At 44.9% G+C, this 24,804-nt stretch overlaps 1 protein-coding gene across 1 annotated transcript in view; it reads left to right on the plus strand.

The window, feature by feature from the left end:
• The window catches only part of MTCL3 (MTCL family member 3), a 162,538-nt gene that overhangs the window by 86,712 nt on the left and 51,022 nt on the right, over positions 1–24,804 (plus strand). Inside the window, exon 4 of the mRNA XM_086927014.1 lies at positions 8,962–9,120. Coding sequence (XP_086783140.1) covers positions 8,962–9,120 — 159 coding nt within the window. The remainder of the gene's footprint in view (positions 1–8,961; positions 9,121–24,804) is intronic.

Here is a 24,804-nt window from a genome sequence, read left to right on the forward strand (position 1 = left end):
CAGGGGTTCTGGCGCTGGGCGCGGTCCAGGCACGGACGGGCGCAGACGGGCTTGCCTTAGGCGCGCCTTCAGCACGCAGCGGCTGCCTTATATGGGGAGGTTGGGAGAGAGGAGCAGCTGGAAGCTGGGAGGCGGGTGGCAGGGGCAGCGAATGGGCCCGGAGGGGGCGGGCCGCAGGGGAAGCAGCGTCAGGGAATGGGAGCAGGGAAGCGGAGTGGTTGTGGGTAGGAAACAGGCAAAAGGGGTACAGAGCAGACCGAGCAGTGGGAGCACAGAAGTAAATTAGTTTGCGCCTGTGAGCGGGGGGCAGAGGGGAACAAAAGGAGAGCGGGTGTACAGAACGAGGGCAGCGGAGTACAGGAGAGAGACGGTCAGACAGAGTACAGGCACAAAAGAGGAACAGGTGAACAGAACGAGGGAAGCGGAGTACAGGAGAGAGACGGGCAGACAGAGTACAGGCACAAAAGAGGAACGGAAGAACAGAACTAGGGCAGCGGAGTACAGGAGAGAGACGGGCAGACAGAGTACAGGCACAACAGAGAGCAGATCCAAACCTAACGCCACCACTGGCCACCAGGGATGAGGCGCAGGTGGTAGCCTGCGGTGGTGGAGGGCCTCGACTTCAGCGGCGGCACAGGAGTGCAGGCGGAGCTGCAGCGGGGGGGGGGGGGCGACATACAAGGCAAGGTCAAGGGTCGCTCCAATCTCAGGCACCGTCTTTGTGATTGATCAGAACCTGGACCTCCGAAACTGTCGAAGCCTGGGAACTGCTGTAGATTGTCAGAACTGGTGGACGGATTTTGATGAACTCTGGGGTTCAGGTTCATATTAAACCTCGGGCCATTCATACTGTGCTGCATTAACTGGGCTAGATAAGGTTATGAGGTCTTTGTATTCGCATATTTTGAGTTGGCATCCTGTTCATTTTGGCACTTGGTCCACAATTTGAATTCAATTTGGATTCAACCTACATTCAGGTTTCCACTAACCTACCTTGTTACAATAATGACATTGAGTAGTATTTTTCAACTTTATGTCCTTCCCTGAATTGGGTCCACTGGCATTCCTCTTCCCCTACATTGTGTTTAACACCATTTCCATTATGCATCATATGACCACCATCTTGGTATCCAACTGCCTACATTTCTGCATCATCACTAGGACCATAACCAAAGTTTGCCAAATCCTTTCTGTGCTAACTTCATCTCAGCCAACATAAATTTATCTCTGACCTTTTTCAGTCTCGCTTCCAAATCATCATTACAGTACTTTGAATTATGCAATATTTCATCCAAAGGCTTTGATTGCAAACAAATCACATTCTGCTGACTATGTGAGCTAAAGTCCTGGTACAAGGCAAGAATATACTGAGACACAAAATAACCCAGCTTTCCTCATTCAGGTTTTTTGATACTACTATGCTGACGGAAAGCCTGCATTCATAATAAGCATGCCCAGATTCTTAAGACTTTGGTAGTTTGATATTTTCAACCAACCAGTCTCTCTCTGGAGAACCTTACATTTAAAAAATGTAATCACTTGATTGTGCTTGATCATAACAGTAGGAGAAGGGACATTTGTTTGAGCCACTCTCAGCGGTTCCTCAGTTGGCTGCTGCACTGACCATTTACACTCAGCATACAGGTAATTTGGAATGACAATATGAATATGTTTAAATCTTCCCTAAGCACTTTTGAAATTTTCCCTAACCTGTGTGTACCAAAGGACAGGATTCTCGCTCAGTTTTTGTAAAATTGGTATGTAAATGTCAAATGATCACTGTAACTCTAATGTACAAGCACATATCCACCCCCGTTCAGTTTTCTCAATGGCTAAGCCTTAGGCCTTGACTCACCTTTTGCTGTTTTCATCATCTGGTCCTCCAGTACTGTCTGTCTTTTTCTTTTTACCATTCTTTCGAAGCCCACCGATCTCTAATCTTTTGAATATCACTCCACCTTTGTATGTTACCAACTCATGAACATCTTAAAATTCTTCTTCTGATTCTGGCTCTTGGACAAATGATCCCCAAACTCTGCTGCTATTCTCTCTAGAACCTCATGAGCCTCATATTTATGCCTAGCAGAGCGCGTCTTTGCACAGAACCAATGGTTTCTCCTTTTTGTACCCATTTATAAACTCCAGCTCCATACTTCCTGTAATATTTCCTTTAAATTCTGTCTTTGGCCTTAAAACATCCATCAGTCGTAATGGAGCATCCTCTCTCACGATCTCCATCGCTGTGATTTTCTCAACCTCTACTTACAATCTTGATAGAACGTCTTGATAGAATGTCACATCTTGATAGAACGTCTTGCAGAGATTGGTGTCGTGGGCCCTGCACTGTGTTGGCTTAAAAGCTATCTGTCTAAAGACGCTCATGGTCCGGATGGGAAAATATTCCTCGGTCTATCAAGAAAATGACAAAGGCGTACCTCAGGGATCAGTATTGAGCCCTACGCTTTTTAATCTATATGTGTCCCCTTTGACCAAAGTAATACGGCTTCGGAACTGTATCATATGCTGATGACACCTAGCTATTGGTTACAATCGGTACAGATCCTGCTGAAACCAATCTAAGATTCCGAAGATGCATGATTGCAATACACGATTGGATGTCCAGCAATTTTCTGATGATAAATGCTAGTAAAACTGAGATTGTACTCTTTGGAAAGGCAGACAGGATTTGGAGATGACTGGTGGCCAACCACCCTTGGTGTGTGCCCCGCTCCTAAGACGTCAGTCAGGAACTTAGGGGTCACAGTTGACAACAGGTTGACCGTGGCTGAACATGTTAATAAAGTAGCTAGCACCTGCTTTGGAATCATGAGAAGCCTAAAAAAGATCTCCAAATGGATCCCCCTCTCTTCCCGTATGCCTCTAGTTCAAGGTCTCATCATAAGCCGGATCGATTACGGGAATGCCCTGTTAGCCTCTATTAATGAAAATCTTTTGGCGAAACTCCAGGTGTTACAAAATGCCGCGGCCAGATTGGTGCTCAACCTTCCTTCCCGATCGCCTTCTCTGCCATGTCTTAAAACTCTACATTGGCTTCCGGTCAAAAAAAGCATTAAAATATGCTGCTTAGTCCACAAAACTACCCACGGTCAAGGACCATTATATCTGGAAAACAAACTTAAATTCCACAGCGGGGTCCGAACTCTCAGATCCTCCAACCAGGTACTTCTAACGATCCCCAAGGTTCGAACCGTCAGAAATGGAGACAGGGCCTTTAGTAAAACCGCTCCTGAGGCTTGGAATGCCCTCCCTCTCTGTCTAAGGACAGAACCCAATCATATGAGATTTCGTAAAAAACTGAAAACTTGGCTCTACCAACTACCTGCCCTTTTTTCTCTGCTCCGTGGACCTGCCAGCGCTCTGAGACCTTAGGGTGATTTATGCGCTATATAAAATGCAATTTACATTACATTAAATTTACATTACATTACATTACAATGGGAGTTGATTTAATTTGGTTTCTCATCCTTGATCTAAAGTAGTATCAGGGCTTGGACAGTTGTAATTGTGGATGGAAATGGGGCTGGGGTAGTTACAGGAGTACTTGGAGCTCCTGATTGTGGAGCTAGTACAACAAAGTGCAAACCTCGTACAGGGAGACCTTGATCAGCAGGGGAGCTCGAATCCTACTTGCTGATTTCCTCCATTGTAATGAACAACATTGTATGGAGAGGGTCGGGAAGCTCATAGACCATCCATAAAGTCATCAATGGAGTCACTATCACTTGTTTCATCTTTCTTTTCTTGAATTTCACCCCCCTTGTACCTTCATATGTATGCAGATGATTGCGTCCTTATGGCCAGGGCGGGCCTGGGACTCCAAAAACTCCTAGACAATTTTGTAAACTTTATGTCTGACCTGGGTCTAACAACAAATACATCCAAATCATACGCCATGGTCTGTGGTCAACCCAGAGCAGATTGATGCATTCTCGGGTTGACGGGAACACACATAAGTGTGTAAACTTCTCTAACTATTTGGGGATCCTGTTCAACAATAAGAAACACTCGGGGGAACCAGAGAAGTTTGAAAGTAACCCAGTAGCCACTGCATCCTTGTTCAAATTGTTGCTAGGTTAAGGTCTATACCTCTTAAATCTGCTATTACTATTAATAAAGCGAGACCTGCGCAGATTGTCACCTATGGGACAGGAGTGTGGGGATTCATTGATAACTGCCAATCGCAAATAAGTGAAAATAGATTTCTTCGTAAAATATTGTCACTTACCATTTCTCTTTAGCACACGAAGAACTAGGGGCCTGATTAGGAATTAATGCAGTGGCGCTGGCTCAACGCCACTGCATTAATTTGCAAAAGTACAACTCAAAAGACGGTTGGCAGTCCTTTGGCCTTACCAATGACGGTGCCTTGAAAACAGGCACTGCAATGGTAACGGCCAAAAAGTTCAAGCACAGCATGGACGGTAACGTCTATGCTGTACTGGACCTGGGGAGAATACAGACAGGGGGCACATGCTGTGTCTCCTGAATGTATTCCCATGCCGGGGAGACATGGGGGCTCTCTAGGGAACCCTTTATTCCTGGCCCCTCCAGCCTTTTCATGGCGGGACTCCGCCATGAATAGGCTGGCGGGCCAGGAACTCAAAATATGCTGAATGGGACTGCGCCAGTCCCTGCTCCGCATAATGCGTTGTGGCGCTCCTGCGCCACCGCCAGAGAACAGCTGTTCCCTGGCGGAGCTGGCGATCCACCGCTGATACGACTTACAAAGTCATAATCGGTAAAACTTGTCGACTGCCACGCCTGCACCACCACGAGTCTGGCCGTCACAAGACCGCCAGATTCGTAATCAGGCCTTAGGTCTTCAGTACCTGGGGGATATACTGAAGTTGGCACTCACCCTGCTATAGTTATCAGCATGGGCCATGCCAGAAGCTGCTATGATGTAGGTTGTAGTCACTGTCTCAAACAGACAGGATTTACAATAGCAATATCAATTGGCTAACTCATATTAGGGAAGATCTCCACCTAAATACCAGAAGGGATTTATTTGACAATCCATCAGCAATCAATCATAAAATCAAGAGGTGGGAGGCTGAAATTAAGATGTTTGTTGAGTCATTCCTTCTTAAGCACAACCCCATCTATTGAGCCATACCTGCTTAAAAACCCACGCAATCAAAGGCTTTACCTTACAAGATTTAGGCTGGGAATGGCCTATTTTTTAGCATCGTATCCCTCCACAAATGGAGTTATGACTGTGAGCTTTTGAATTGCATGGGCAAGGAAAAAGATCAGTGTTATGTATTATGATCTTCTTCCTTGCCCATACAATTTAAAAGCATCGCAGTCATAACTCTGTTTGTTATTTTTTTGTGAATTTTATAGAGAAGAACAAACCTGCATTCTGAGGCCTTTACTGTGAAGTTTAAATATTCGAAAAAATAATGCAATTGTTGCAGTCTGATAGATAATGTGTCTCATACTATTTACAGATTTCTTGTCACTGCAGTCACACTCAGGATACTTGTTGGGAAATGAAAGTGCACAAAATGCATAATTCTGTATTCACCTTCCCAGTTTAAGTCTGAAGCCCTTTCTTTGCCCACACTATATTGCCATGGTACAAAAGCTATGTATTATGTACTATAAGTGGAAGATTCAAAATGGACTGCTCTGCCTGTTCAAACACACAGACATCTTATGTATCCTTTTGAAGATTTTATATTTTTGATGTGCTTTTATATTAAATGTTCTTATCTTTGATTTTATGCTCCTATTTTGTGTGTATGAGTTTATGGTTTGACATTAACCAAATAAAGCTTTTTGAACTGAACTGAACTATTCCAACTCCAGTCAGTGCAACAGTAGGGAAAGCATTGGACTTCCTAATAATGAAATTTACTATTCACACTCCAGTCCACACAACAGTAGTGAAAGTGATGGACGTTGGAGGGGTAAATTTAATATTTCCACTCCAAATCGCAGAACATTAGGGAAAGCAATGGATTTCTGAGAGGTAAAATGTATCATATCTACTCCAAACAGTGCAACAGTACGGAAATATTGGAATTTGGAGGGGTAAAATGTACTATTCCCACTCCAATCTGAGCAACAGTAGGGAAAGCGTTGGACATCGGAGGGGTGACATTTACTATTTCCACTCCAGTGTGTGCAACAGTATGGGAAAGCATTTGATTTTGGAGGAGTGCCATTTAGTATGTTCACCCAAACAGAGCAAAAGTAGGGAAAACATTGGATTTCAGGGGGGAATTTACTATTCCCATTCCAAACAGCACAACAGCAGGGAAAGTGTTGAACTTTGGAGGGGTACAATTACTATTACCTTGCCAGTCTGTGCAACAGGAGGGAAAGTGTTGGACTTTAGAGGAATAAAATGTACTATTCCGCCTCTTGTCCCTGCAACAGTAGGGAAAGTGTTGGAATTTGAAGGGGTGAAATGTACTACTCCTACTCCAAACAGCTCAACAGATAGGAAAGTGTTGAACTGCAAAGAGGTTCATTTTACTATTCCTACTGCAGTTTAAGTAGGGAAAATACTTCACTTCAAACACATGACATATATTAGTAACCCTATGAATGCAGAAAAAATATTTACCTCTTAATAAAACAAAATATTAATTAACATAAATATATATATCTGTATTAAAATAAAATAAAAACAATGAATCAATTAACACAATTACTATTCAATAAGTAAATACATTATCAGTTAATTAATAATTGTTATTATTAATGGTTAATTAATTATTACTTATTTAACTTTCCACTGTAGACCACTACAAACCTAGCATCCTGCAAAGGAAATAAAATTAAAATAAATATGTAATCCCAATATACATATTTAGTATTACATTTAATAATTTATTTGCAAATACTCATTAATAGTTAAATATGTATTACTTAACATCCCACCCTATGTCTCTACAAATATAGCTTCCCACAACTAAAATCTAAGTTAAAGAAATCCGTATTCCATATTTTACATAATTTAAAATCAATTAAATAAAGAACTAACAATTATTAATACATTATTATTTATTCATTATTTAACTTCCCACCCTATAGTCCTACAAACTTAGCAGCCCACAACTAAAATATAAGTAAAATAAATAAGTATTACATAAATGACATAATAAATATCAATCTTATAAGTGTCTAAAATGTATTAAATGTTTCTAATAAATTGTTACCTAATTAGATTCCCACCCTATCCCCCTACTAACCCAACAACCCACTACGACACTATAAATAGCTATTACAAATTAATAATACATTCTGAATCACTTAAAATGACAAGCTATATTTTGTAAAGAGTTAATAACATTTATATCTAAACAATAGTAATACATAAAATCAATACATAAACTAAAACATAATAAAATAATTTAAAAACTATTTTTTTTTACCACAATAATAATGAAAATGATAAAAGCATCTATATTGACAGATAGCAGGGGCATTGTGTTAAAGCCTGTATGCTCTATGTGCCAAGTATTGAACGCTGAAATTCAGAGGTGTAAAGAGTGAGTCGGGAGGGGGAACGGGACACTTGATGCGGTTTCTAGATATTCTTTGTTCTATTTTGGTTGATTACGGGTTGGGAAAATGAGAGCACAGGGGTTTGTTTATATTTCTGTTATTTTCATATTTACCTTCATGGGCTGTATTATGTCAAAATCAATAAAATCTGTTTATATAAAAAAAAATATTATTTGCAACAATATTACTTACCTCAATAAACGATATTCTTGTCAATATTATTTGGGAACCACAATATTTGTGTGTCCCGATATTTAATTTCTAATATTTATGTCTCCCGATATTTTTAATTTGATTTTTTTATCCAACCACCCCTCACCCTGTATATCCTCCTATCCACCCAATGGAAGATGCAGCTAGAGTCATGTCCAGACCCATGTATCAGGAAGGCTCCTGGCACTTCTAAGGAATTCCTGTCTCCTCTTTCCTCACCATTCTGTTAGTGCACCACTCCCAGCAAGGAGATCCCAGCAATATACATATTCTGTCTGGAGAAAAGCAACCTCTTCTCCATCTTGTATTCTGGTCCAGGTTAGGCGCTTCAGAAATGGAACCCACAGGCCTGCAGCACTCCTGCTTGCACACTACTGCTTTTAGCATACATGCCCATGCAGAACATAGTGCATGGAACACTACTACTTCAAGCATACACGCACAAACAGTTCACATGATGTCACATTTAGGATTATGGGTTCATTCCAAGTAACAGAACATTAGATGAATGGGAGAGCAGGCGAGTATTCAAATCTCACAGGTAAAAAGCCTGTCATTATGATTTACTAGAACAGTATGTTGCCACCACCGCCCTACATATATGAAACCTTTGACAGCAACGGTAGTACTCTTATCACTATGAGGATGCCCTTGGTTCAGCAGTAGGTCTGGAACTTAGCATTGTCATCAGACTGGGACTAGTTCACTACACAGACGCAGGGTTTGTGTGTTCCGTTTAAAAAAATCAATAAACCTGGATCAAAGGTATGCAGTTCTAGCATGCAGGGCAGGGGATAATACTGTTCAATATGCAGGGACCTTCCCATTCCAACACACCTCTAAATCTGTGCATGTGTCTTCTGACAATGTACAGGAGGGAACGTGAAAACTGTCTATTTGTCACTCTTTCCATGTGCTCAACTCCGTATTATCATATTAATGTACTCCATGTTAGAAATCACCGTTTTGGTCATTTATATGTGTGCGTTGAGCTGGTGGGGGGCTTTATTACTGCATTAGCCAATAATGGGCGAAGCTACTCTTAAAACATTGTTACCTTTTCATTTGAATAAGACCCCAGAGTGTATAGTTCAAGATAGATATTTCTTATCAACTTGAATATGGAATCATTGAATACTGTATCTAAATAATAACACTATTTTACGCAAGCAGTGGCTTATTTTATAATATATTTCATTCCCATAGGTTGCAAAGGATGTGTCCGTGAGACTTCACCATGAACTTGAAAATGTAGAAGAAAAGCGCACAAAGACAGAAGAGGAAAATGAGAAGCTGAGGCAGCAGCTTATCGAGGTGGAAATAACTAAGCAAGCTTTGCAAAATGAACTGGAACGGGTGAAAGAGGTAAGAGGCATTTTCACGTATGAGACTTGTTTAAGAATATTTGTACTTTTTTTCACTATTTATCCTACCATTTCAATCCATGTATGAGTACACTTTTAACAACCAGGTGGACATTTGAATAGTGACCTTGCTTAGAAAAGATCCACTTTTGACCAACAGGGTCATATTTAATGCTGTGTTTTTTCCTACTTCCCGTTAGGTTTTAAAATGGCTAGTTTTGGATTGTACAAAATGGTATGTTTAACGAGTTCTTGCGTTCTTTAAATGACTAAACAGTAGGTGTTACAAGCGAGTGCAAAGCCTTTTTACAGCTTGAATCCAGAGGTCACCCTTATGTTAGATCTGATATATTCTCTTAGCCAACAGAAGTGGTATCTGTTTATTGAAGGATCTGTTATGTTATGTTATGTTACTATTTATTTATTAAGCGCTCATACGCCCGTAGGCTTCATGGCGCTGTCGGAAGGGAACATAACACAAAGATCATACTCTAAAAGTAAGCCTGTTTGAAAAGCCACGTCTTAAGAGAGTGTCTGAAGGTAAGGAGGTCTAGACTCTGCCTTACCGGCAGTGGTAGGGAATTCCAAAAGGTGGCTGCAAGATGGTCAAAGCAGCAACCACCAAGGCGTTTTTTCTTAAAAGTCGGAACGACTAAAAGAGCTTTGTGAGCAGAGCGGAGATTTAATGAGGGATTATACCTAGAGACAAGTTTTTTGATAAATGTTGGGCCTGTATTCTGTAGGGCTTTAAAGGTAATACATCCGGTTTTAAACGCAATCCTCTGCACCACAGGTAGCCAATGTAGTCTTTCCAGGCCAGGTCTGATAGGCTGCCATTTCGGTTGTTTACAAATAAGCCTGGCTGCTTGGTTTTGAACAAGTTGAAGTCTTTTTAACAGGCCTGCTGGAAGTCCCAGATAGAGACTGTTAGAAAAATCCAGTCGGGACAGAACGAGGGCAATAATAACCTGGATAAGTGCAGATTGCATTAGGAACTGGGCTATTTTCTTTATTTTCTTAAGTTGAAAAAAACTGGCAGAGACTACTGTTCCAACTTGTCCTTTCAGTGAGAGGTCTGCGCTGAGCGTGACCCCCAAACTTTTAACCGAGAGGGATTTAGTGGGTGGGGCTCCCATACTAGGTAGCCAAAAACATGGGCCCCAGCTTAATTCGCTTTTCCCAGGCAAGATCAATTCTGTCTTGCCTGGGTTAAGTTGTAGATGGTTAAGGTTCATCCACCTCTGTATGTGTGTCATGGTGTTCTGGAATTCTATCACCGAGTCTGCAGTATTAAGGGGGAAGACAAGTTGGAGTTCGTCCGCATAATTATAAATAGTAACTTTAGCGTTCCTTAAGGAATATAGTAGTGGGCGAAGATAAAGATTAAATAATAAAGGTGATAAAGAAGATCCTTGAGGGACCCCACATGTGGTGGGAATTCTGGGAGCTGTGAAGGTGCCAAGTCTCACTGATTGCGTGCGTCCTGTAATAAAGGAGGTGACCCAGCTTAAGGCGGGGCCCCTGAGGCCGGCCTGTTCGACACGGTTGATAAGGATGGTATAATCAACCGTGTCGAAGGCAGCCGACAAGTCAAGGAGCACAAGGGCCTGATGTATGCCTCTGTCAGCATTGGATCTTAAAGTATTTTGGACAGCAAGGATCACGGCTTCTGTCGAATGACAGGGACGAAAACCAGCCTGGTTTGGTTCAAGATATTCTGATTTTTCAATAAACTTGGACAAGCAAGTGGAGACATGGGCTTCCAAAATGTTTGATACATAGGGTAAAAGGGAGATTGTCCTATAATTTAAATCTGTAAATTATAGTTTTGTTTGAACTGTCCACTACTGATTATATTCTTCCAAGAAGGTGAAAATGAACTGCTGTTCGACAACAGCAGGGGGAAAAAAGTTGTATGTGATGGCCATGAAAAACTATCCTGAAAAAATAAGCTCCTTTGGTGATGAATCCAGTTCCCCAAATCCTTCAGTCTGATGCATTAACTGACTCTCTGTTATACCATTTTTACTGTTTATATGTCATAGCAGAACACAGATACCTTTCTCAATTTAATTTGTTTTCTTTTTGAGTATGGTGACATATCAAGGATGCCATGGACCCTAAGGCATGCAGGAGCAACAAATACCATGGCTGCAATGTTAAAAACAGACATAAAAGAGACACAGTGGGTCTCACCAACCTTCCGAGACTCGGTGCTGCTACATTTGCTGCAGAATTGATACCTACACCCCATTATGAGGGAATTTCCTAAATTCCCTCGTTTTTCCACCCCTTACTTTCCATTGCATTTCCAAATCATGTATTTCCTACAGGACTTATCCCAGGATACATTCATTCCTTCTTCAGCTCTCATTTTCGTCTTCCCGCTGCTTCACTCGGATATAGTAATTTACTTCTGTATTAATCTGAGATGATCGTAAATTGTCCTACCATTCTCTCCGATTTCCTTTTCTCCTTTTACTGCCATGAGAGCCATAGTGACACCTACACTGATGTTCTTTCACATGGAAGTTGAGAGTCTTTGGAAAGTCATGGGAGTCTCTCAATCACACAGTAAAAGGCATAAAGTAGGGAGGTATGTCAGTATGGTATGGCAGCACAGAGGAATACATGAAACGGGTACAGGAACCAGATGCAGATGAGTGAGTTCAACAGTTTTTACAGATCTGCCATAGATGATAGTGTTGGTGTTCGGCTGCGAGATCCATATGCTGACACAATTGCAGACGGAAACCCAAGGGGGCATGTATGTTTGTTGTAAGCACCTTCCATAAAGACATGCCACAATGAAAGGCGAAGACCTACTAATGTTGCAAGGCAATCTACACCTCCATCAATGGAAATCCTAAGCACACCTGATAAACCCTTTGTTGTGGTGTATTCCCCGGTGTCTCATATTAAGCACACTCACTTGGATTGTCCAAGCTATGATGTCGGTGTCTGCTTGCACTTATGTTCCTGTCCACTTCTGCCATGGTAGAGTCGCTAATTTTGCCCTGTATTATCTCCCGGGCACCATTTCTGTCCACTTTCCCATAATTGTTCCCTGATGTCTCCCCCAACATTGTGCCTCTGTTTGTGCCCCCTCCTTCATTGTACCATGGCCCCGGGCCCATGGCAAGGCCTTCAAACATTGTCTTTCCAGACCAGTACCACAGCCTTTAGTTGATAATAGTCACAGAACTATTGTGTGCGCAGACTCATGCTTGTGGTATGTGCTCAGCTACGCGTATAGCTTTGTGAGCACTGAAAAATTGATTAATTTCAATTTTTTTCAGTGAATGGCTAGTGTGTATTATTCAATGTCCAATGCTCACTTGTGTATCCAGTAACCCTGCAGATGGTGCCTCTTTCGCATTTCCCAAGCCTGCTCCCAGATCGAAACAAACGATTAATGCTGATCACAAGGACATGTACTTTCCCAATACCTCTGCCCTTACTTAGTACACACTGAGTATAGCCATTGCTGAGACCAGTGGGCACTGAACACCTTTTCCCCATTACTCCTGAGCTCAGTGTCTTTTAAATAGCAACCTGCTTCTGAGCTCAGTAGACACTGAAGAAGGGTTGGTCTTTGGGTGCAACTTGGATGAATATGGCTTCTGATTGGCCACACGGCATGGTTGCTGGTCATGCTCTGTGCCCAGTAGCTTACTTTTTAACACTGACTTAACAAATTCTTATAGGCTAATTAGATGTGGAGTTAAAAACAGAAAATCTGTACTTCCCTACACATGCTTCCCTTGATGATATAGTAGATTGTCGATATTCAAGTACAATATTACTGCAAAATTATAAAAATAATCTGATATAGTCGAGGAACACGATCAGTAGCATGCATCTAGGTGTTGTGGACACTTTCTCTGCAAGAACCTGTTCATGCTGCAATTGTTGATAAAGTGCTTTTAAGGCAAAAACATTTTGTGGTTTGAAGTGACAGCAACAAAAGCCCTCTGATTCTGAAAGGTAGGTCCATGGTGTCTGTAATTTTGGACTGTATTGCTGTAACCTGGAGATTGAGGGAGGACTGTCACTTTGGCCTGCATTGTTGTAACTTGGAGTTTGAGCGACGTTACTGATCTTTCAGGGTGGGACATTACATACTTTTGTATTCCAGGGTCTCATTCTCTCTTTCAGCTTCGCCCCAAGCAAATAACGGTACATCGAGTAGCGTAGCTACCTTGCCATGGGCCCTAGTGCTAGCAAAGTAACTGGCTCCCACACTAGGTTGACATATCTGTCTGTTAGCTGCCCCGAGACTCCTCCATCTTCTTTAACATAGTCTGCATCTGCCAAATAAAATTCTCTAACATTCTCATACCTGCACTTTTGTATTTTCACTCCTGTTGCAATTCTGCAAGTCAAACCATATCCCTATAACACATTACCAAAGCTAATAGGGTTGGCCTTGTAAAGTGCATACACACTAAGTTATTATATACAGGAACACCCACACTCAAAATACTGTCCTCAGATAAATAAACCCTTCATGCTGCACTCTCACAGGCATATGCCTCACTCCGCACTTTCACAGGCATAGCTTTCAACCTGTAGTCCACTTACCAAGCACTCACAAAAGATAATGTTAATCTGCATTCATGCAGGTACACCCCTCACAATGCACACATTAAACATGATGACTATACTGCACTCACACAAGCACAACGTTCACTTACAGGTACAGCTCTCATTTGGAACGAGCAGAGTTGTTCCAGATGGTGGCCTAGGAGGCACAGGTTGGGTATCTGGTCATCGGTCCACTAGTGCAATTCAAAGCTGTTGAGGTAAGCTACACTGAATGTCCACTGAGATTATATAACCTCCCATTAGCTACATTTGGACCAGCACTGTAGACTACATGAACCATATCTTTGTGGCCTTCTGCGGATAAGAGTCTTGGCAGAATTTATTTTCCTCTTGCCTTCTAAAAAACAAGGTGGTTGTTTTCTTTGTAGTGCAAGCATATGCTCAAATACAGGAATAAAGAAAAACAAAAAAATAAAATATGCCAAACATATGTGGAGGGCAGGTGCTAAAAATAAAAAAATGACAAAGTAAAACTTGCAACTGGCCTCTCACCACGAACCCGTGAAAAATTATAGCGGATGCAGAATACTGTTTCCACAGAGTGGCATGGTTTTGAAGCTTACGACAGAGATGCCTGATGCTCTGCATAAGAACGCTGTAGTCCAGTGTCAATGGCAGGGAAGCTGTGGCTTAATCATTCCACAATTCGCAATAGTCTGCAGTTGTAGGAGAAAGAAGTGCTAGGGATTGACCTAAAGGAAATATCTCCTGAAGTTGTACTCTTCTAGATGCATAATAACACAGACAAAGAAGGCAACCTACTGTTACTCAAGACCATCTAACATCCTAAAAAACAGTCTGCTTGGCAGAGACAAACATTGGCAACAAAGCCAATGGGTGAAGGGGGCTGATGCACTGCCCAATGGTATGTATTCTCTTCTGAAGCACTGAACCAATATGTGAATGACACTCTGTCTCGTGAATAAATGAATAGCTTCCCTTGCATGCACAGAGCATGGATAGCATCTGTAGCAGCAATCCAATCCTGCATGTAAGCTCACACACACTATATGCAGCATTTGGCAGCAGTGTGAGTTACCCTCACACACAGCGCAGATACAAGATACTAAAAAGGAGTGTAAGCTAAGATATCCTCAGATACAAAACAGATATCATACTGGCAGCAGCCGTAAATTATAGAGGTTATGAGCCAAATGCCCTACTGAGCCCTCAAACCCAAAATGAGCTGAGCTTTACTATGGCTTATGCCTGCAACCGACACTGCCACCTAATGCACCAAGAATGAAAGACAAAGCATTAACTTTTGATGTCAAATTGGAGCAAGAAAGGGATATTAATCTAGTGACTGAATACCACAATGTGAAATCAGAAAACCTAGGATCAATTGCAGCCTGGAAACTTCATCAAACTGTGTGATCCAAGGCAATTATTTCATCATGCTTCCTTATAATTAAGAATGTAGCCCACTTATAAGGTGCATATGACAACTGACTTGCCTCGTAGTTGACTAATGTTATTGTTATCTGGGTGGGGACATGAACGTTTGTAAGTTCATGTTAGAAATGGGATTTCTGGTTGGCTAGGGCATGTGCCTAAGCCAGGCAGAAATCACCACTCTAGTCAGGGCAAAGGAGTTACATGCTAAAGATAACCCCTGCTCACCCCCTTGGTAGCTCGGCACGAGCAGTCAGGCTTATCCCAAAGGCAACATGTAAAGCATTAGTACAACACACACAGAGCAGCGACACACTAGGCACTCCACAAAAGAAACTCCACACAAGGTTAGATAAAAAATAGCCTTTGTATTATTGTTAACACATTAGAACATAATCACACATGTACACTGTGCCATCTGGCATTAGGTTATACTTCACAGGGAATTATATACCTGACAGGGCCAATCAGGTCACTGTCAGAGCCATCAGAATGCAAGTAGTGAATATAAAACAACCAGTAACTACTGGTACAATACTGTACTAAACAATGGGCATAAACACATTATGCATCCTCACATTAGGCATAAATCACAACACGCCTTGTTACATTTGCCGATGCAGCCACAACAAATGTGCGCAATGGCAAAGGGGTGGGGGTGCAACTCACCCCGGTCTCCTAAAAAGACTGCCCCCAAGTTGCAGCTGCCTGCCCTCTGGCAGTGCAGCTGTGAAAACCTGCAACAAGGTGCCTTGGGAGCCCCTCCTTCCCGGGGCTCCTCTTTGGGGAGAAATCAGGCACCCAACACTTAGGCACCCTGAGTGCTCCCCTACAGCCCCACTCACCGGGGCTCCTCTTGTGCAGAAATCAGGCACCAACAGTGTGCCTGGAAGGCCCACGCTAACGGAACCTCTTCTCTCTTCGCCCGGTCCCCTCCGTTTTCACACACGAAGGCGGGGTAGTCTCCCGCCTGGATTCAGGCTCTTTTGCCATGGAGCGAAGTCTCCATTGTCCTTTGGCACCCACCAGCGTGGGGGATGCTCCCGCCTGGATTTCAGGCTCGGTGGCATCTCTCACTTTGGGCACCCACGAGGCGCCGGCTCTCATTTTGGCCAGGCCCTCCCCCAGAACCCGGTGCTCTTCGCCTGATTTCCTCTCTCTGCAGATATCCGGGCAACATGCGGGGCTCCCCCTCTCCTCAAAGGAGCCCCGCCCGTGGTCAGGTGCAAACTTGACTAACTTCCACCCTCGTCATCGCTCGGGCTATCCCCGACCGGGATTTCCTGCCGCTGGGCTCTTCCTTGGGCAACACGGAGCAAGCCTCCTCCTGGGCACTACATACGGGGCTCTCGCCTTCACACAGAGCCCCAACATTATCCATGCCAGTTTGGCTCCGCTTGGCTTCCAGTGTGTGGCGCGTCTCCGCCCACAACCAGGCACCCCACTTTGCTTCCCGGACGCCGCAATGTCATGGAGCGAAAGTCTCAGACGAATTTGACGTTTTCGGGCCACGGCACCTGCCGCATTTAGGAATATTGAGCCCACTTCTAGGGCTCAAAGGTAAAGATGCAAAAGCGCTCAGCACGCGCTCTCTGCCAATCACCCCCCTCACTAGGGCTCAAAGGTAAAGAGGCAAAAGCGCTCAGCACGCGCTCCCTGCCAATCACCCCCCTCCAGTCTGGGCAGTGCCTTCCTCGCGCCGAGGGCGCTCTTCAGGGCACTTACTCCAAAGTCATATGGGGCAGAGCTGGGCACAGGCAGACCAGCACCTAGGGACCCCCAGGAAGCAGCAGCTGGGTCCCACGGCGGTTCGTCCTGGCAGCCCAGCAGCCTGCCGGCCACCAGTTCCACAACATGTCCAAAGTAGCTGTGAAAACATGGGGTCACAGCCCCAATATTTATACCAAGATTGTCTTTGTTCTTCCTCCTGTACAGAGCTCTGGACCTAGTCTAAATCAGTTCTGGGGAGTACTCGAGCATTTCTATACAGTGCTCAACAGTCCCCCTTGACATGGCAGGTCCCGGCCCCAGACACACCACAGGGGGGCGGAGCCAGCATTGTACAAGGCTGGCACAGACCTATTCAGGGACAGGGGCTACTCCTCCCACTACCCCTAATGCAGATCTTCCTATTCAGCCTAGTGCTGACTCACCCAGCCCCTCTGGAGCCACTGCAGCTCACCAGTCCCTGTCACTCTAGATACAAACATGCAATACACATCAGGGAGGCACAAAGACACAAGGCACACAGAAATGCCAACTTCTAAAAGTGCCATTTCTAAAATAGTGATAATAAATCTGCCCACACCAGTATGCAGCATTTATTATTACTATTCCAAGCATACCAAACTTTACCACGCTGCTCCTCTCATATCAGAAATTATCCTAATGCATTCCTATGAGAGGGCAGCCTCACAGCTGTGAGAAACCAAAATGTCTGTTTGTCATTACCAGGACATGCCACACAATTAAGGTACATGTCCTACCTTTTACCTACAATGCATCCTGCCCATAGGGCTAGCTAGGGCCTACCTTAGGGGTGACTGATATGTAGTATAAATGGTAGTCACAGGTGTGGCACCCACTTTATGTGCCACGTCACAGCGCAGTAACACTGTGCGCAGTGGCAGAGGCCTGAGACAGTTTTGAACGGCTATTTTGGTGGGTGGCGCAAGCAGCGCTACAAGCCCACCAGTAACATTTAATTTACTGGCCCTGGGTTTCTGAGAAACCACTTTACAAGGGACTGACAGGTAAATTAAATACGCCAAACAGGTGTAGACCAATCTTACCATGTTTACCACAGAGAGCACACACACTTTACACTGGACAGCAGTGAAAGTGCCCAGAGTCCTAAACCCACCAACACCAGGTCAGAAAAAAGTCTAGGAGGAAGGCATAAAGTTCAGGGATGACCCTGCAAAAAGGACCAAGTCCAACAGTTCATGTTTGAAAAGTATCACTTTTAATACATTCCTCTCAGTTCAGTGATGTATTTTACTTAGGTGAAATGCTTGTTAAAAAATCTATAGTTGTTTGAATTATGAAGACACTGTATCATATTTTTACATAATATTTGTTGCAGGATTTTTATGCCAAATGTTCCCATGGCACAGCTTGTGACTGGGCTGTTACAGGCAAATTGGGCTCTTGAAGCAAAAACAGACCCTTGGCTCAGCACTCCTTGTTAACTTATTAACTTGCTCACCGCTAATTCGGTATAGTGTATAACAGTTACTTGAGTTCCCCCTCTCTCAGTGTCTCGCTCTCAGGAGCAACATCTTCTTTTCAGAGATTCTGAGCGGTTTCTAAGGTTCTCAAAAGGGTAACTATTCCGACTTCTGGTTTTAATAAGGAAGAATTGTGCATTAGTAAGTGTAGGAGAGTAGGGTCTGCTATCCTATGGTCACCCCAATTTTTGCTTTTTGCTTCACTGGTTTTCGACTTAATGTGGCAGTGGGCCTGCTAATCAGACCCACAGCCTGCTGTTCTCTCTCTAAATTCACATACATGTACTATAGGTACATATTCAAATTGGAACTGGACTCCTTGTCAGCCCCTGTACCATGCACTATAGGTGCTCAGGGCATAGGTGCCACCAAGGCCTACCAGGGGCTGCAGCATAGCTTTTGCCACCCCTGGCTGGTTCTTAAATTGACACAACTGGCTGATCACTCAGCTGGGGCAAGTTGGTGTAATCACCTCTTGCTTAGATATAGTATACCTATATCTAAACCTATATCTGGACACTTATAAACCTGTGAGTCACTCCTATGGAAGGCCTTATCAATCCTGGAGGCAGAGTGCGTGGTTTAACGTGAGATGGAGCTCGAGCATGAGCTGAGCCTGTCTGCAGCTGTCGGGAACAACTCACTAAGCTGTTCCGGGATAATGCCATACCATATACTATTAAGTCCATTATAATCCATTGCGGTTATATGTTAACTTTGGTTTGGCTTTATCAAAACATGTCGTGTAAGGTGTCATACGATTTGGAATACTATCCCCTCGACAGTCCTGTCGACGGGGATAGCATTCCACCCCTCTAGAGGGAGAAGACATGTTACTTTACTGAAACGCGGTTGATTTTAAAAGAGCCTCAGCATCACAAAATGGACGCTTCTGCCACAGACACAAGTCTGACCTCCTGCTGCTGACTGAAACTCAGCCGAGAAGGCCTGGACAAAGGCTTTCCTGTTGCGGGGAGGTGTCACACCACCCCAGACAGGAGATAGTGGATTGTAGCAGGGAGGTTTGAAAGAAACCAGACAGTGCCTGGGGCGCACAAGGCTTCCCCTTGCATAATCCGGTCAAACCGGTTCTGGGGCACACCAGCCCCAGTCCCAGCGTGACCTGGACAAAGGGAAAGGGGTGTAACCACCCCCTTCCTGGGTCCCACCCATAGGAGGGGACCTAGCAGGTAATCCAGCCCCCTAGATTGGTATAAGAATGGGAGCAGTGCCAAAGCACTCAGATTATCCTGACTGAAACTTATGAAATGAAACTCTGGACCCTTCGACATCCTACTCGACGTAGAAGACTGAAGAATCTCCCTTGTGGTCAAGGAGTGACCACCCTGTGCAAACAGGCACCACACAGCACCTCGACGTTTGCTTTGTTGCAGTTCCCGCCGGAACTCGAGCGACAGATTTCGACAAGACCAAGCGTGCCTGCCTTCCAACAGCCCGATCCACAGTCCCTGCAGAGCTGAGACCCGTGGAGGCGACCTGAAGCGTGGGGCCCGCCATCTTGGAAAGACCACGAGACGCTGACCGTGCAGCCCTCGAGTGACCCTCGAAGCTGTGCATTGGGGTTTGAGAAGCCCCAGCCCTGAGCCTCTCTTGCACTGAAGCTCACCCCTCTACAGTCACCGAGTGTTGCGTGGTGCCCTTCTGCCTCTTTTGGCTCAACGCGTTGGCCCGGTCACTTGCCCGTTGGCTTGTGGCCCCTGTGCCGATGAACCTTGAAAACCAACTTGTGATTCTGGTTGCTCCAGAATTGCACTCGCTCCTCTGAAAAGGAGCACCCTCTCTGACCCTCCTGGTCCGAGTATAACGCCATCTTCGAATACTGCGTGGGTTGCCCTTGCCAAGGGTTGTTTGCTCCGATTCGGAAGCCGACACCGCCGACAGCGAGAGCCTGCGTGGGACAGCTCGTGATCCACTCCTGGACATCCTCGGTGCCCCAGAGTCCACGTGGCAGCGGAGAGAAGCGACCCGTCAGCGACCTGAAAGTGCCCGACATTGCCTGGTTCCTTCTGGTTCCACCCTGGTCACTGCTAAGTGACCCAGACTCTGTCCCCTCTGCTTTCAGATCATCTTTAACTTCGATCCACCCTTGGATCACACCAGACACTTCTCGTCTCGATGCCTGCAGCATCTTCAGCTCCAAGCACCAGCAACCTGCGTGACAAAACCCGACACTACTTCGCACCTGTGCACCCGCTTCCTGTGGGTGAAGTAACTCAGCAACGCCGGTGTTCCCACACTGGTACACACCTCTAGTGTATGTGTCTTAAGTTTCATCCTTCTAGGTTGAGCGGAAGTATTCTTAAACTGTAACTTTATAACTTTTACGCACCATTGACTTTACATTAGTGCATGCCTGTGCTTTAAGCCCTGCACCCGAATCCCGCGGGCTTTTCCCGACTTCAGCATTGCTAGTCCCGACTGCTCCCAGCGATTCCCTAGGCCCTAGGCCTAACCACTGTTCGATTGGTATCTCTTATACCACTTTTTTAATATATGGTTTGCGTGGCCCCCCGGCCTCATCCATAATTGTGCAACTTTTATATGTTTAACTGTGCTTTTGTTTAAACGCTTGTGCCTCTGCACTCATAAAGAGTACAGAGGATTATTTTAGAAATAAATACATATATTTTTATATATAACTTGTGTGGTGTCCTTTCATTTGATATTACAGGATTGTGATTGGTAAAACAGCTCGCTTAACACGACCTCTTGAGTTTAGCCTTTAAGGCTGCTTAGTCCATGCTACCATTAGGATAGCTTGTCTAATAAGGTTGACTTACAACCAGACACCATAAGGGTTGTTTGGACTGATACAAAGTGCCCCCAGAATTGGAGACATCATATATCAGGCCAACTTCTCACATTGGTGTGCAGCTGTGCGGATTTGAGCTTGCTGTTGTTTTACCATTGCAATCTTTTTATCAAATTGAAAGATCATATCAAGTACCTTAGGTACATATAAACAAAAGCTTAGCATATTTAAGTTCTACTGAACTTAGTAGTTGTAGATCAAAGGGCTTAGCACACCCTGCCTACAACTCACTAGCAAGGTACAGTAGGAAAACACTTAGTGTAGGTAAGTGCACCACTTGCACCTCACTAGCAGTCATGTCTGGCACAGAGGGAGCTCCTGGCTCTCAGCCTGTGACAGTTGACCTTACCAAGGCAACTTCCAGCTATGACAAACTTAGCCATAAAGACTTGAGTGCCTTATGCATTGCAAGAGGGCTAAAAAGGGGTCACAACCCCACCATTCCTTCCCTGATAGCCATCCTGGAAAAGCATGACTTAGATAAGGCGAGTGCAGTTCCCTTAGATACAGGCGATGGAGTGAACCCCCCTGAGAATGAGGACACCCCAGTGGTGGACAAAGAAGAAGAGGAAGAAGAGGAGGAGGAGGACTCAGAAGTAGATGAGTCAGTTCAGAATCAGAGGGGTAACCAGGTCGTAGTTGGCAGGCTTAACCAGACCAACTTAGACCTACATTGAAATGGAGAGGGCCAGCACCTCCCCAGATCCTATAACATAATTCCCGTGGGTAATAGGAGAGTGGGATCACCTTCCAGGGACTCTCACATTTCTGGTGCCTCCAGGGAATCTCAAAGGGGAATGACTTCCCCCCAGAGGAAAGAGCATAGGGCCAGGATGAGGGCTGTCCAACTTCAGATAGAGAGGGAAGAGATAGCCTTGGCTCAAGCTAAACTTGCTTTAGCAAGAGAACAAAAGTTGTGTGGATTAGACTCCACTGGTGGCAGCAATATTCCTAGAGAGAAAGACAGGGCCTATGATAATAGAAACCTGACAAAAATTGTGCCCCCCTACAAGGAAGGGGATGACATCCACAAATGGATGACTGCTCTGGAGAGAGCCTGCATGGTACAGCAGGTTCCTCAAGATCAGTGGGCTGCAATTTTATGGTACTCCTTTTCTGAGAAAGGGAGGGATAGGCTCCTCACAGTTAGACCTGAGGATGCCAAAAACTACTCTGTTGTGAAGAGTGCTCTTATTGAAGGGTTTGGCCTAACCACTGAGCAATACAGGTTGTTGTTCAGAGACACCCAAAAAGCACAGACTCAGGACTGGACTGAGTTTGTTGATTGTGCCACTAAGGCTCTGGAGGGTTGGCTGCAGGGAAGTAAAGTCTCAGACTATACAGGATTGTACAATCTTATAATGAGAGAGCAGATCCTTAATAACTGTCAGAACCAGCTGTTGCATCAATACCTCATTGATTCTGATCTGACCTCTCCCCAAGAATTGGGAAAGAAGGCGGACAAATGGGTCAGAACAAGGATTAAGCAGAAACCCCAGAACCATGGTGGTGACCAGAAGAAAACAGACCAGAAGGGTGGGGATAAGAAAGATAAAAAGACCAGAAGTCTTCTTCAGGCCCACAAAATTCTAATAAGGAGGGTGGTTCCCAAAATGGTAACAAAAATTTCCCATTGGGGGAGTGAATGCACCAAGAAAAATCCAGTCCCTACCACTGCAGCTCCTAAAGCACCTGCACCCCCTAGTACAGTCAGCAGTGGTAGTACACAACCAAAGGGTATAGTAGGGTTAACCCTGGGTACTGAGATGGAGTCTGGCCTAGTCAGAATCCCTACTCAGGCAGTTCCCTCTATGATGTGGACATATCCATGCCCACTACTATGAGTCCCAGTAACCTGGGCAAGTATAGGCAGACGCCTTTGATTAATGAGAAACTGGCTCAGGCCTACAGGGACACTTGTGCCAGTGTCACTATGGTGACACCTAACTTTGTGGACCCTGGGCAGATTGTGCTAGGTGAGAATTACCTAGTGACCAATGCAAGCAATGCCACTACTACACATAGTGTGGCTGTTGTGAACTTCTCCTGGGGAGGGGTAACTGGCCTAAAGAAAGTTGTTGTGAGTGCAGACCTCCCAGTAGACTGTCTGTTAGGCAATGATCTTGAAACTCAGTTTGGTCAGAAGTGGAGTACAGGACTCATGCAGAAATGCTAGGGATTTCAGCACATGTCCTTGCAGTGACAAGGACTCAGGCTAAGAAGTGCCTTCCAGAACCTATGGTGGATCTTGGAACAATAGACCAACCACAACCCAAGAAGAAGAGCAAGAGGGTTAAGGCTGTGCCTTCCCACTTGCCCCAGGTTGAGGATCAGACTTCACAGGAAGCTGATTCTACAGTCCAAGAGGAGACTGTCTCTGAGGAGCTTGAACCTGATCAGGTTGAGTTTCTGGGGACAGGGGGACCCTCAAGGGCAGACCTGGGGCAGGCCTAATTAGATTGCCCTTCCCTTGAACCCCTCAGACAGCAAGCTGCTGCTGAGGCTGCAGGGAATGCACAAGGTACCCATAAAGTGTATTGGGATGATGGGCTCCTTTATTCAGAGGCTAGAGACCCCAAGCCTGGTGCCACCAGGAGGTTGGTCATACCTTTGAAATTTAGGGGCTTCCTTCTTACCTTGGCCCATGATATTCCCCTTGCAGGACACTTAGGCCAGAACAAGACTTGGGACAGGCTTGCCCCTCACTTTCACTGGCCTCATATGTCAGAAAATGTCAAGGAGTTTTGTCGCTCCTGTGTCACTTGCCAAGCCAGTGGTAAGTCAGGTGGCACAACAAAGGCCCCCCTGATACCACTACCTGTGGTGGGGGTACCCTTTGAAAGAGTTGGAATAGACATTGTGGGTCCCATGGATCCTCGAACAGCATCTGGGCACAGATTTATACTAGTGGTAGTGGATCATGCCACCAGGTATCCAGAGGCAATTCCCCTGAGGACCACAACAGCACCTGTTGTGGCAAAGGCCCTTCTTGCAGTTTTCTCAAGAGTGGGTTTTCCAAAGGAGGTTCTTTCAGACAGAGGTACCAACTTCATGTCTGGATACTTAAAGGCAATGTGGAAGGAGTGTGGAGTAAACTACACGTTTACCACACCCTATCACCCACAGTGCAATGGGCTTGTTGAAAGGTTCAACAAGACCCTCAAGGGAATGATAAAAGGATTACCAGAGAAGCTTAGACGAAAATGGGACACCCTTTTACCCTGCTTGCTCTTGGCTTACAGAGAGGTCCCACAGAAGGGGGTTGGCTACAGCCCTTTTGAACTTTTGTTTGGCCACCCTGTGAGGGGTCCACTATGTTTGGTGAAGGAAGGATGGGAGTTACCTCTCAAAAAGCCTAAGCTAGATGTTGTGGACTATGTACTTGGTCTCCGCTCCAGGATGGCTGAATACATGGAGAGAGCATCCAAAAACCTGGAGACCAGTCAAGACTTACAGAAAGCTTGGCATGGCCAAAAGGCTGTTCTGGTTGAGTTCCAGCCAGGGCAGAAGGTGTGGGTGTTGGAGCCAGTGGCCCCAGCAGCACTCCAGGACGAATGGACTGGACCCTACCCTATTGTTGAAAAGAAGGGAGAAGTCACCTATGTGGTTGACTTTGGAA

This window comes from Lissotriton vulgaris, chromosome 6 (assembly GCF_964263255.1).
Source record: "Lissotriton vulgaris chromosome 6, aLisVul1.2, whole genome shotgun sequence".
Classification (NCBI taxonomy): domain Eukaryota; kingdom Metazoa; phylum Chordata; class Amphibia; order Caudata; family Salamandridae; genus Lissotriton; species Lissotriton vulgaris.